We start from the raw sequence: 15,132 nt of genomic DNA, 5'->3' as shown, positions 1-15,132 counted from the left end.
GTACTAAGTATGTTGACCTGACAGTAACAGTACAGAAATTAAAAGTATATATTAAAATATATGAAAAGTATTTATATCATATTTTTGTTGACTAAAAAGTTATCAGTTCACACATGTAAATGTTGCTATTTCTGGAGGATCTGAAAAACTGACAAATAAATTTCGACTGACAACAAAAATACTAAAAAGTGCACAGACAACAAAATCAGAAAATAAAATGTGTATTCATTTGTTCATAAAAAATCTAGCTGATTTCATCTTAGAGTTTGCGTTTTTGAATCTGCATTGCAAATCTCATTGCATCACTGTAAAGTATGAATGCTATTGGGATACCAACTAAAAAAAGACCAAATAATCCAATCGACACTGACGACTTTCGATCATCTGGGGCGGATATTTTTGTGTTGATATAGTCTGATGTCTTCGTCTTATCGATAGTAAGATTTTGTTTAAGTTCATCTAAGTAATCATTCAGATATATTTTCAATTCAGCAATTGACATATTCATATTAGCAAGAAAGTTCCACTTAGAACTAACTGATTCACATGGGCACATACATTGCATCTGATTAGAAATACTTGGATTTTTAAAATTTGAGGAAAAAGATACCGTTTCTACTGCTGTTGTAGAAATTGACAAGCTTGACTTAGTAATGTGCGTAGATATAGTTTCCTTTAATGAAGTAGACATAGCCGATGTAGAAACTGGCAGTTCAGCTACTTTTGTACTAATTTCAGTTGACTGTACAAATGTAGTTGTGGGTGACGTTTTTTCACTTCCTATTGAAACAGTAGTTGTTTTATCGTCATCTATACTCTTCAAATCAATCACGGCACTGGTAGTGGATAGCTTTTCAATTGTAGATGTAGCCACGAATGTTGTGGGTTCTACTGTAGATGTAGATAGTCTTGTTGTGGGTTGTACTGTAGATTTAAATACTTCTGTTATGGGGTCTACTGTAGATGTTGACACTTCTGTTGTGGGTTTGACTTGAGATGTAGACACTTCTGTTGTACGTTGTACAGCTGTAGATGTAGACACTTCTGTTGTATGTTTTACTTGAGATGTAGACACTTCTGTTGCGGGTTCTAGTACAGGAAGAACTATGGGCAAAGATTCGCCTTCTGCAATTGTAAGGATATTTCAAGTACATACTAACTTACAATCTTCAGGTGATACAATTTAAAAAAAATGATGTTTAATTCCTGTTTGTCTGATACATTTTGGGTGAACACTTTTGCCAACGTTCTACTTCGTGCATCGGGGCACAGTTCTTAAAATACAAACTCTACTAGTGCATCGAGTGTGCCAGTTAAACTTCATAGGGCCTGGCTTGTCTAGGGATTTAGATGGTCAAAACACAAATGGCCAAAGTGTAGATATATCGTATTGCATAAGGTTCGTTTGGCGAATATGCTGCTCGTTCGAATTTTAAACGATATGTTGGGGAACATTATCTTGTTAAAGTATCAATATAGCATCTTTTAATTTCAGCAAGTCAACACTTATATTTTGAATGTATTTAATTATTTGCCAAAAAAAATGTGTTCTTTCTATTGACTTTACTTAAAAGGTTCGTAATGCAAAATAGCAAATTTAAGGAAAAACATGAAAATTGACGCCTTACTGGAGATTTGACTAATGAAAAGCATCAAAACAACAACACGTTGATTATCTATAGAATAATAATTATATCTCAAATATAGAAAAATGTTCAACGAGTGATCGAACAACACATTAATCCACGAATGCGCGTAGCTCATAAGTTAATTATTAGTCCAAACACATCAAACGAATGGACACATCACACATATCAAACAAATGGAAAACAACTATCATATTCCTGACTTGATATAGGTATTATGTTTATCATTAAAAAAGGAATAAACAGCACATTAGCAAAAATGAAAGGCAAGAACACAAAATATATCATAGAACAATAACACAATGACGGGATGCATGTCATATGTAACCAAGAAACAAAAAAAGGCATACACCAAAAAAAAACAACGTCAGTACCGAGAATATATACTTCAAGACCATCGTGTATTATTTATGAAGTTGATACGGAATATTTATCAACAAGGTATCGGTACCTTCCGATAAACTTTTTTTTAGAAAAAGGACGAGATGTTCTCTAAAATACCCCTTGTTTATCAACTTTGTGCTCAAACACTGGAGACGATTTACAAAGTATTGTGTAGTTGTTGCATGCTCTTGAATACCGATTAAGTTGGAACACGGGTGCCACATGTGGAGCAGGATACGCTTACACTTCCGGAGCACATATTATCACACCTACATTTTAGTGGGTTCATGTTACTTATTCTTTAGTTTCCATGTTGTGTCATGTGTACTATTGTGTGTCTGCTTGTCTTTTTCATTTTTAGCTATGGCGTTGTCAGTTTATTTTCGATTTATGAGTTTGACTGTCCCCCTTGGATCTTTCGTCCCTCTTTTAAAAGATATTATTCTGACAGGTATGTGCATTTTATGTGATTATTATGCATATTTCATTACAAATAGTCTAATGTGTGTATCAAGTTGGAGTAAATCAGGCACTTGCTGTCAAATTCATGTTCTCCGTTTTGACTCAAAATTTCATATTTGATTTCTAACATATTAAAACATTGATTCAGATTATAAATTTAAAGTGTAAAATGAACTATTTACAAAACATTGGCTTGATAATTTGTCTCATCGTTTCGTGTCAATTTAAATCTAGAGGCCATCTTATTAACTAACGAGTTAACCTCCGAATACTGCCGATGGTAATATATTCGATATAATTAAAACAGAAATAAAGATTAAAAAAGATATCGAACTTGTGCACTTGGATTTTTTCAATTCCATATTATAGCTTGACAATATATTTTAAACATCGTTTTTACCTATATAACAATGAGTTTTTGTAGATTGCATCACTCAATAAAATTATTGACCTTTGTTTCACTTTCAATGTCGACATTCTTTTTATTTCAACTACTGAACACGCACAATGCCTGCGTTATCTTTCTCTAACTAAAGGGTTAAATTGAAGTTCACATGACTACGGAGTCCATGTTGTCGAACTATTCACTCTCAAGCGAATAATGCATCATCGATTTGTTTTTAACTTATTTTGACAAAATTTATCAATACTGGCTGCTGAAATCGAATTATTATTTCACTATTTCACTTTAGTTAGTGATTGAACAAAACAAATCATAATTGTTTTGTTTTTATATCTCATAACTAGAGCCCTCTTAAAATCTCATCAGTAATCGTTGAAAATCGATTTAATTAGCAGTTTGCAGATATAATTGATTCGGGACTGTTCATTAACAAAGCACAATCACAGAGGAGATATATGCCACCTCCCTTGACATATATCTCTGCTTAGTGGGAAGATTCTTACTTACAATCATTATAGGGTATATACAATTTTGTATCGTTATACATATTTACAATAATCTTAATTGTAATATATGTTACCATTCGATATATTCACTAGCAACGTATACCATAGTCCATCCCGCATAAAATGTTTGGAAACTTTCTTTAGTTATTTTTAATTTCCACCAATATAATCTGACTGATCATTTGTCTACCAGTAAGTACCAACACTAAACATATTTCGACAAATTAGTGCTCTCACCAAACATATCTTGATTAATTAATACGTGCACCAACCATATCTTAACAACAACAGATCAAAAGATAATTATTTGTAGAATTGTAGAATTCTCATTAGATATCTTGAACTAAATATATAAAGTATAAAAATTACAGTTTCGTGCAACCTTAATATTAATTTCAACTTACGTATATTATAAACAGCGATTCTTTTAATTCCTCCACATGCATCAGTCACGGTAATTGGACATGGAAATCCACATGCCAAGGCAGGAACTTTTGTTGTAAACTGTATATAATTTCCACAGTAGCACTCAAATCTACCCTAAAACAAAACATTACTCTTATTTTTGTTTTGTCAATTATGAATGTTTATAAATGTTATCATAACCTCTGAATTAAGGGGTGTATAACTGTAAATTGTTTGCCTTAATGTCGACTGGATCACTTCTCATTTAAACGTTATTGAAATAACTTAAACGGTATCTAAAACCAATGTCTCTAAAATTGGGCCAAAATATTTGAATAATCCAAAACCATATTTATGACAAGAACAAATCAACTCTGCAAAACAACAAGACCGGGATGAAAAATTGGAGTATACAATGGAACTTAAACAGTGCCTGGATAAAAGGGTAATTTTGGATAGAGAAAGAAATATTGTAATGTATCAACCAGGTCATCTCCAAAGGACAGTTGCGATGTTTCTCTAGTTTGCATATGGGATTGTCACTTTTCTAACATGAGGCATCAGATTACATCTTCTTATACGCACCTTTCTCTATTTGTGACATTAAAACATATTATGTCTGTTTGTTTTGTTCACACATAGTTTTCAATATAATCGAATTTGATGCGACTGTCATACAAGTTTAGCTAGCTATAACATGTATAAAACTAGGTTTAACTCATCATTTTCTACATAAGAAAATGCCTAAAGCAAGTCAGGAATATGAAAGTCGTTATCCATTCGTGGATCACGGGGTCCCTCCAGGCATTTTAGATTAATTATTTACAAAGTTATGGAACTTTATTTATCGAAATATTATAAACAATTGTCGACATGTCATGCTCCTAGGACTAAGACTTCTTTTACATTGTATGTAACGATATACAACTAATAAGATATATATACTCTTAAAGCCTTTTACATATTTATATTGTTGTACTCGTCAATATATGTATAAGAGGTAACACTTTTCATTAAATACCAATTTTAAATGCCATGTTCTGATGTTGCTACATAAAAATGGATAGATCACATTTAGAAAATCATGACATCTAACTTGACATAAAATTAAGTTATCGTTGTCAATTATTGGTATAAATCAAAGCTATAACACTATCTCGTATTCTTAATTATCAATGCAATTCGATACATGTGGTGAACAAAATAAACAATATTTTGAATTTTGAAGTGAGAGTACACGTGTAAGGATAATTGCATTCGTGTGAGGAGTCCGGTTCTGCCCTTCAAGATCAATACTTACCAATGCATCAAGTTTTGATGCAGCAAAGTTGTAATCCAAATTCCTGCATCTTTCCAAGCAGGAAACAGTCGTTGGTTCAGTACTAGCTAAACTTTGAAAGGCTGTCATACCATTGTTATCATCTGCCCAACATCCCGAAACTGTAAAGCCTTTTCAATAAACAAAAGAAAATGATAGTGATAGGTAAAGCCACAGATTTTGATCAGATTGCATACGACTATAACGTTATGTTTTATCTCTCTTACGTTCATTAATACCATAGTTACAATTATGGAATAAATCTGTTTCATGGAATATATCTGTTTTCATTGAATAAATCCGTTTTCATGGAATAAATCCGTTTCATGAAATAAATCCGCTATATCTATGATACCGTTTTACAGATATCAAACTTACCTGAAATGCCGTAATGCCTTGCGAGCATGCACACTTACTTCTAATAAGATATACAACATAGTAAAACAACCAGTGTAGATGTGTGATTAATTCCAATCACTGAAGCTACATGTATGTAGCTAAGCATTCATACATACTTACAGAGTAATTTAATGCAAAATAATGGCAAATCTTTTGTTACCTTTCCGTTTTTTGGGGCTTTTTTTTGGAAACACATGAGATCCTCCTCGGTTGCCGGTGGGGTTTTTGATGTTCAGTCTTTAATTTTCTATGTTGGTTTTTGTGTACTTTGTTCGTCTTTTCGTCATCTTTCGTTTGTTTTGTCCTGCAATTGTCAGTTATGTTTTCGACTTATGAGCTCGAAAATCCCCTTGTATTTTTCACCTCTCGTTTATTTTAGGCACAACTTTGTCATTAAATTTTATAATTCCGATCATAAATGTAGCTTAAAAAAGATTTTTCATTTTAACGGAAGGGAACCATTTGAAAAACCATTCACATGATTTGCGCTAAATTATTTCTTATGAATATGAATAAAATCTGGTGATTTCCAGTTTACTTGCAAGTTATTGGTTTGTGACATTTTGAGGAAAAGAAAAATACTTAGTGTACTTTTCTACGTCAAGGCGTCATACGAGATTTTTGTTTTAATACATTCGATTAGATAATCGTCTAAATTTGGATGGAGAAAGCGTTTTTGTCTGCAACATAAGAATTAATTAGTTGTCGTCATATACTGGTTATTTCTTCTATCGACATCCTTTCTGTAAGGATTCGACCGGTTACTGGTTGGGATGTTGAGTTGGCGTCGGTTTTCGACTTTATTTGTAATGCCCGATATTATCAAGTCGAAATACCTGTGTAACGTGACCAATATTGTTCTGATTCTTTGCGAGATAATTGATACTACTTGTTGATCAGAATAATTTAAGCATTGTAACCATAAAATAAAACTAACTTACACCTTTAGAAAAGATAAACCTACATTTAACTTTTTTTGTGTCTAAATTAGTTGAAATCATCCCTTCGTAAATTTTACGGACGCCATCACGAGTTGGTTGACCGTTATGGAATTACCGTTTCACAAATGATATCGGATATGTTCCTTACGTCGTAACTACAATCCCCTTCCCTTTCATGAATGTGACCTACCGAATTAGACTATTTACCGGATTTGTTATCACATAAACAACACGACGGGTACCACATGTGGAGCGGGATCTGCTTACCCTTCCGGAGCACCTGAGATCACCCCTAGTTTTTTGGTGGGGTTCGTGTTGTTTATTCTTAAGTTTTCTATGTTGTGTCGTGTGTGCTCTTGTTTGTTTGTCCTTTTCATTTTTAGCCATGGCGTTGTCAGTTTGTTTTAGATTTATGAGTTTGACTGTCCCTTTGGTATCTTTCGTCCCTCTTTTATGCATCATAGGCTGCATATTAACACCTCTTTCTTAATACGAGACATCGTCTATATGGAGTCGGTTCGTGCAACTCAATACAAACTGCCTCTCTGCAAAGCTGGTCTGCCAAGACATCAAACTGATTTGGAAACAATATAATGGTATGTTCACTCGCGGTTATTAGTGGAGTTCGTGTTGTTTCTTATTTATTATTTATAACTGTTGATGTAAATGTCCTTTGGTTTTGTGAGTCTTTGTTAACTCCTTGGTTTTGATTGTTATTGTCTTGAAACCAAATTATAGTTGTGAAATTCACTTATTTTCCTACATCTAGTCGATGCTTATATTTTGACTTTTGCTTATTTATAAAATATTTACACTTAAGATGGACACTGATGATGATGTTTCTGTTGCCAATCTTACGAAGATTTTATATCCCAACTTGTTCGCTTTGATATTTGCTATAGTTACGATATAGATATCTAACTGGTTATTATTTTGCCCGGTATTTTGTTACAACATATTATTTCAAACTTTACTACATTCTTTCATCAATACAAAGAGTTGGTTTACAAGCTTGCTTGGTAAACGTACTGTAAAAAGATCTTAAAATTGTTTTTTTTAACGGTGCTAACAACGATTTGTTTTTCATTATTAAATAAAAACATAGCTAAATATGTATTCCTTTATAGTCATGAACACTTGCGGTCCTATAGCATTGCAATACTTGTATTATGACATAGCATAAGGTCATATTTTTTCTCGTATTTACATAAAATCCATTGGATGTGTACTGATAATTAAAAAATAGGCTATTAAATTTATCTATTTATAAGTTGTTACATGCTTTAAACTATCTTTTAGTAACTGAGTGTATTGTTAGATCGTATTTTGTTTCTTGGTTGTGCTTTATATCGATCTGGTGACATGTTTATCCGTTTGCAACAAATTTCTTATGTTGTGCTGTAAACCAATGTCTAAGGTTAGTGAAAGGTCAAAGCTCGCAAAATGTTTACCACTGCCACATTATGTTGTATGTTTTGTTTCTATCATTGTTTTGTTTATAAAAAGTAAAGTTAGGTTTACTCGTTGAATTGTTTTACATTTTTTCATGTCTGGGTTTAATTTTGATTATTATTTAGTTTACTATACGGTATGAGTTTGACTCGATTTTAAAGACTGCTCACACCTACGTCACTTGGTCGATAGTAAATAGTTGTCGCATACTTCAACAATTATTCTAAACAATTGTTGGAAATTGTCACATCAAAAATGAAACAAAATCATGGACTGTATTTGTGATCTAGTAACATATATATACGAGGAAGTTTGTATTACATAGATAGATCATACGATACCGTAGTTTGGAGAGGCAGACAACTTTCGTGAGCCATTCCGATATAATGTGTTATTTCCCAATAAATAACAACAGCTATAACTGTCTATAATCTTTATGACAATGTTACAGAGTGTAGGAAAACAAACGAAAGGCTTGAATTAAAATCTTTATTTGGAGTCGTATCGATGTATAAATGATACTTTACAAACATTAGATTGTTAGAAATAAAGGCAACAGCAGTATACCGCTGTTCCAAAGTAGTAAATCGATTGAGGGCATGCAAAACAGTTTCGATACTATGATGATTTTTTTTACGAACATTTGCATACAAGCTATTTTTCACCTAAGCAATTCAAATATGTAATGAAAACTATACCTTCATTTGCTACTTTAAGAGATAGTCATTTAATCAAACTTTCGTTTTTTATTACATTTTCATTCTTTAAATAGCAACACCTAGCTTTTTTTATTTCAACAGATTAAACACAATTGAAAAGATGTCTTGTAACCATAACCACATCATCATTATCATATGAGTAAAAAAAGCTGTTTGGTAATAGGCAATCGTCAAGATAAATGTACAAATAAATAAATATTCTTAATATATATGTCCACCCACGATCTTCAAATATATATTGGTATGGAATGTTAACTAAATAGATTCAAGATTCAAGATTCAAGATTCAAAGTTTTATTTAGAGTCGATTTTCAATAAACTACATAACACAAGCTCTAGTGAGCTTTTCAAATCGACTAAATCTGATTAAACTCACGAGACAATGAACTCCGAAAATACTTCTTATGTCCTATTATAAGAACTAGAACTTTAATATATAAAGTGCGAAAAATGTCGTCTACATTACTGATAAGCACGTACACGTGAACTCAAATAAAAACGAAACACCTTCAGACTGTCTAAGCTATATTTTTTTTTCATTGATCATGTTGATAAATCTTACTTTAAAGTGTTAATTAAATAGCAAAACTAATTTAATCGATGATTGCAAGACTGTTATAATTTCTATAATCGACCAAGAGTTTGTGTTTCTTTTCTTGTTTGTATACTTTAAACTGTTTAATAAATATCAAGCGTCAGTTGTCTTTGCCGTCTTGTTCACACATCTTTCATATTGACTATCATTTTCACATTTTATTATATATCAATTGAACATATTCCTCTTATTCAATGTTTCATATTCCCTACATCAAAAAACAACAGTAAACAAAACATATAATTTAATTTTTTTTATCAGGTTAATGCGAATTGATTTTTGTTTTTATGCATGACATGACATTTGATCTTGTACATACTAGACGGTAAAAGTTAACATTTCTGAACATAATAAGTATAGCCAGCATGGGTCGAATCAAAATTTGAAAATGGGTCATTATTATGTGTTTTTTCTGACAATAATTTATTAATAACTACCAAGGGATGGACACATTTAAATGCACCAGACAGTAAAACAATTTATTTCATTTACGCAATAAGGTTTTTCTTTGCGTCAAAAGTTATCAAAGGTACCAGGATTATAATTTAATACGCCAGACGCGCGTTTCGTCTACATAAGACTCATAAGTGACGCTCAGATCAAAATAGTAATAGAGCCAAACAAGTACAAAGTTGAAGAGCATTGAGGACCAAAATTCCAAAAAGTTGTGCCAAATGAAGCTTAGGTAATCTATATCTGGGATAAGAAAATCCTAAGTTTTTCGAAAAAAGTTTTGTAAATAGGAAATTTATTAAAAAAAAAAAAGACTATATAATAATGTTTATCGGTTTACTGATAATAAAATTGAGAATGGAAATTGGGAATGTGCCAAAGAGACAACAACCCGACCATAGAAAAAAACAACAGCAGAAGGTCACCAACAGGTCTTCAATGTAGCGAGAAATTCCCGCACCCGGAGGCGTCCTTCAACTGGCCCCTAAACAAATATATACTAGTTCAGTGATAATGACGCCATACTAATTTACAAATTGTACACAAGAAACTAAAATTAAAATAATACAAGACTAATAAAGGCCAGAGGCTCCTGACTTGGGACAGGCGCAAAAATGCGGCGGGGTTAAACATGTTTGTGAGATCTCAACCCTCTCACTATACCTCTAGCCAATGTAGAAAAGTACAGGTTTAATAAAAGTTAAAATTCCGCATTTATTTTCGAGTCCCCCCTTTTGTCTTTGCATTCTGAACTTTGACCGTGTCTGTCACGTGACGTTACCGTATTGTGACGTCACTTCTCCATTTTTTAACGTTTGAATGGGAAGCTTGTTCAAAAATGTTTTTGAAAAATCCAGTTCCATCCTTAAGACGGATGAAACCTCAGAAAATAATAGGCAACTGCCTAATAGTTTACGATCTGGTGCAGAGAAAAATGCTACTTCTAAGCGTAAAAGACCAAATGTTAGAAAAAGTCATGTGCATTCTGATCCACAAAGACTTATGGCTCCTCGTGGTAATCAAAACATTATTGCGGCGGGTAGTCATTCAACTCAAGTTATGGTAAATGCAAGCGAAGACGAGATTATTGCCTCCAACCAAAGAAGTGACCGTGCGGAGTTGGACCCTGTGACAGTAGCAATTCCTGGACCGTCATCTTCGAGAGTTCCGATGTCGAGTACAGATTCTCAGCGACCTGAATTGTACGATGTCACCACAGCAATCAACAGAAGAGCAGCCGATAATGTTTCTAGTATAGTTTCCCAAGTCGAGATGGTCCCATCGATTCAGTATAGTCATGGTATGTATACGCATACAGGGGACCAAAATTCAACACCCTTTTATCATAGAAGAAGGTCCCAGTCGCTAATTACAGGCTCCCACTCGACCAGTAATGAAATATCCCTAGTATATCACATTCCGGAAAGCATCCCTAGCATATTTGATCCGATTGGGGCTATTCCATTAAAGATTAAGGAGAAAATTTGGCGAGGTGAGTTTATTTATTTAGGTTGTTTGCTAAAATTTGCTGCAGTTTTGGAGTCTGATTCAACTTTGGGTGGCGATTTTGTTTTGAAAGGAGGTGCCCTGACTGTGGTTAATAAGAAACCAGATTCTTTGAACAATATAGAAATTTGGACTTCGGTCTTTATGATTTATATGGCAATTCTATTAGAAAATGGCCTATGAAAGCTCAAGAGTATTTGAAATATATGCAAAGCATTCGATTAGCGTCGTCTAGAGGTACTAACAATGGTTGGGCCGTGTACGATGTCACTACCGACTAAAACGAGCGCTTTCCATCATCTTCCTTGGGCGTCATTGATCAGGAATTGTGGGTTTTGTGCGTGGTGACAGGGAATGTCAATCTGTCATCGTTTGTAGTCATGAGCAATAATTCTCATCCCTCCTAGAATTATCAATCAGCAAGGAATATGACTTTAATATATCATGGCCTATACAAATTGATGTGTTCACATGTTTTATAGCTTACTTATCGTATTCTGGATTAACATCATCTACAATCAATACATACATGATACTTATCCGGGATTAGCCTTAAATCATAATTTTTTAGGTATAACTGACATTACTAACTGACATAACATGTACTTTTATAGTTTCTAAATGTCAGAGGGAGTTCGAAGGAAGAGTCCCAAATTATCAGGTATTCGCGCTCCTGTTACTTTAGAAATTTTGCACAAATTTATACGATCACTACCATCTGTTTGCTCCTCTCATGAATTTTCTCTGTTCGCTTCTGCATTTAATCTTGCATTTTTTGCTTTATTTAGAATAGGTGAGATCACGGCCGATACGAGTACATATATCAGAGCCCACCAATTTTCTTTAATAATCTGTCATTGAAATTTTCAAATGATAAATATGAATTGCATTTGAAGATTTGCAGTTCGAAGCTGATCTGAGAGGTACTTCAACGACTTTGGTTATTCTTCAAAGGGAAGCAAATCTTTGTCCTGTGAGCTTTTGCATGCCTTTTTGGGAATAAAACACCCTGTTTCTAACAAACCCTTGTTTTAACATTTTAATTGTTCTCCATTAACTCGTTTTCAGTTTATTTCTATACTTAAGAAACCCCCTTTATTTTGTGGCGTTGAAGACCACATTCGATCACAATTGTTTAGAATAGGCGGAGCATCCCATTATAGCAGAATGGGTGCTTCATATTCAGAAATTAAGAAGTGGGGACGGGACGTTTGGTTTTCTATGCATACAATAGTTACATTCAGATTTGATAGATTTATAGATACGAAGATCTTCGAAGCTGTATTTTAATATGTTTTGTAAAGGTTTAAACAGAACAGTAACAATTTTGTCATTGTAAAACCCCGTCAAGTTATGGTCATGGGATCATCTTTTGTATATTGGGCGGTCAGAAGCGTTAAGAGAACACCAGGAGGTCAAAACTTGGGATTACAGTCAAAAGGTTATAATTTTCATTGATATGGTCAGCGAGGGATGAAATGGAAAGAAACAAAAATGTTTCCTTCAGTTGAAGCGAATCTTAGATGTGATCCACCTTCACAAATTTTGATCATCCATTTTGGGTTCTAAGTTTTGGGTTTAATCAAAGAAAAACATCTTATTGAGCAGATACAGTTGGACATTATGCGATTACATGTGTTATTGCAAAATATCTCCTTAGTGTGGATTGAAATTTTGCCTCGTAGATACTGGCACTTGTTCAATATATTCAAGAAGAATTAAATTATGGCCTTGTAATTTGCCATCCAAATATAAAAGCTCAAGATAGAGGTTATTTCAGGCTTGACGGAGTGCACTTGTCAGATGAAGGTAATGATGTTTTCTTGAATAATGTTCAGGGAGCTTTATAGTTGTTTCCAAGTTCGGATCGTCGAGTATTTACTAATTGATGAGTCTATAAATTATATTTCAGTACGGTGTATTAAACTCGTTTCGTTGGGGATGAGAGTGTAGAGACCTTCTCATTTGGCGGGATCTGGCAAGATGACAGGGGGGTCATGACCCTATAAGTCTACGTTAGACCATATGTTAAAATATTCTACTGTGGTACCACAGGGAAGTTGTGTTTTTTTATAAACGGCTTTCTCTTGTTTACCAGAGCGGCCGGTTCATCACTGTTACCAGTTTTGAATTTTATCCTCCGAGTACCGAGGAAGCGTTATTCAAGTTATGTTCCAGCGTCAGTGTAGGGTCGTGCTCCTCGTTCACTCTAATTTTCCTTAGAGGAACTTTTGTTACTTCTGTTACCAGAAGAACACCTACTTGCCAATATTAAAAATGACGGCGGTTTGTATCGTCTTGCCAGGCTTCGTTTACTGTTTTTTCCCCTGCGGCCGATTTGATTCCACATAAGATTTCTTGAATTATTTAGTATTAGGAGTTGCGGAATGATTGCCTATGAGCCAACTCAACTATAAAACAACGTTAGTATTAGCATCTATAGGTAACCGTACAACCTTCAACAATGAGCAAAACCGTTACCATATGCGGCCTCTTTTATTGCACACAATATTTCTTGAATTATTTTAATCTTTAATTAAAAATGTTTATCGGTTTACTGATAATACAGGTTTAATAAAAGTTAAAATTCCGCATTTGTTTTCGAGTCCCCCCTTTTGTCTTTGCATTCTGAACTTTGACCGTGTCTGTCACGTGGCGTTACCGTATTGTGACGTCACTTCTCAATTTTTCTAACGTTTGAACAGGAAGCTTTTTCAATCCCACCCACCGACCCCGACATTCTCCTATTTTGGATTATTTTTTTCTGCTGTTGTTTTAATGGTTTTTTTTTTTAGGTATATGCTTAGTGAGATTAGGAAGACCGGGAATGGATCCAACCGAAGACAATTGATTTTTGGACTTAATGGAGTATGGCAATTATCGTAGAGGATGAACGTTTTGACGTTTTATAATAACACAATATTGCATTGGTTGTGTCCAGTTATATCGTGAACTGTTATTGCGATTAAACGTTTTTCCGAATGCTTTTAGATGAGGATGAAACATTCTTATATAAATACTTGATGCTGATTTGAAACAGACAGTACTAGTTTTTACACGTCTTATAAAATGCTGATATCTTGACGGTGGACGTTTTCTAACAAAGAAAGGAGAAAACTTTAATTTCTAGAATTCAACTGAAAAAGCATACAGATATATTCGTTTCCAAAGTCTAATTTCTTTTTAATGCATTTTGATATTTTTCATTCTTTGTTAGTACTATCTTTAATAAAATAGTTGTCGCAGTACTGGTGCAGTGGCGGGATCTGGCAAGATGACAGGAGGGTCATGACCCTATAATTCTACGTTAGACCATATGTTAAAATATTCTACTGTGGTACCACAGGAAAGTTGTGTTTTTTATAAACGGCTTTCTCTTGTTTACCAGAGCGGCCGCTTCATCACTGTTACCAGTTTTGAATGTTATCCTCCGAGTACCGAGGAAGCGTTATTCAAGTTATGGCCTAGAGTCAGTGTGGGGTCATGCTCCTCGTTCACTCTAATTTTCCTTAGAGGAACTTTTGTTACTTCTGTTACCAGAAGAACACCTACTTGCCAATATTAAAAATGCCGGCGGTTTGTATCGTCTTGCCAGGCCTCGTTTACTATTTTTTTTCCTGCGGCCGATATGATTCAACATAAGATTTCTTGAAATATTTAGTATTAGGAGTTGCGGTATGTAACCGTACAACCTTCAACAATGAGCAAAATCGTTACCATATGCGACCTGTTGTATTCCACACAATATTTCTTGAATTATTTTAGTCTTTAATTAATTGATATTTATGTCAACACCGTAGTGTAATACATGCGCTACAAGTGCGTTGAAAACGCTACAGATAAGTTTCAGATACGTTTAGGGCACCTTGTATACGCTTCAAGCTCGTTCGACTTTAACTAAAACGTATGCGGGTGGTTTTTTTAACAAACACCACATAATTAA

At 33.9% G+C, this 15,132-nt stretch overlaps 1 protein-coding gene across 1 annotated transcript; it reads right to left on the bottom strand.

Moving 5' to 3' along the window:
* Positions 1-259: 259 nt before the first annotated feature.
* Positions 260-6,261, bottom strand: LOC139515206 (uncharacterized). The gene is made up of 4 exons (XM_071304770.1): positions 6,240-6,261; positions 5,107-5,255; positions 3,806-3,941; positions 260-1,125 (listed from the first exon to the last, which is right to left on the bottom strand). The coding sequence occupies exons 1-4, from the start codon at positions 6,259-6,261 to the stop codon at positions 260-262; spliced, it is 1,173 nt and encodes a 390-aa protein (XP_071160871.1).
* Between the last annotated feature and the right edge of the window lie 8,871 nt (positions 6,262-15,132).

Source organism: Mytilus edulis, chromosome 3 (assembly GCF_963676685.1).
Source record: "Mytilus edulis chromosome 3, xbMytEdul2.2, whole genome shotgun sequence".
Lineage (NCBI taxonomy): Eukaryota > Metazoa > Mollusca > Bivalvia > Mytilida > Mytilidae > Mytilus > Mytilus edulis.
This window is presented reverse-complemented; position numbering and strand designations above follow the sequence as displayed.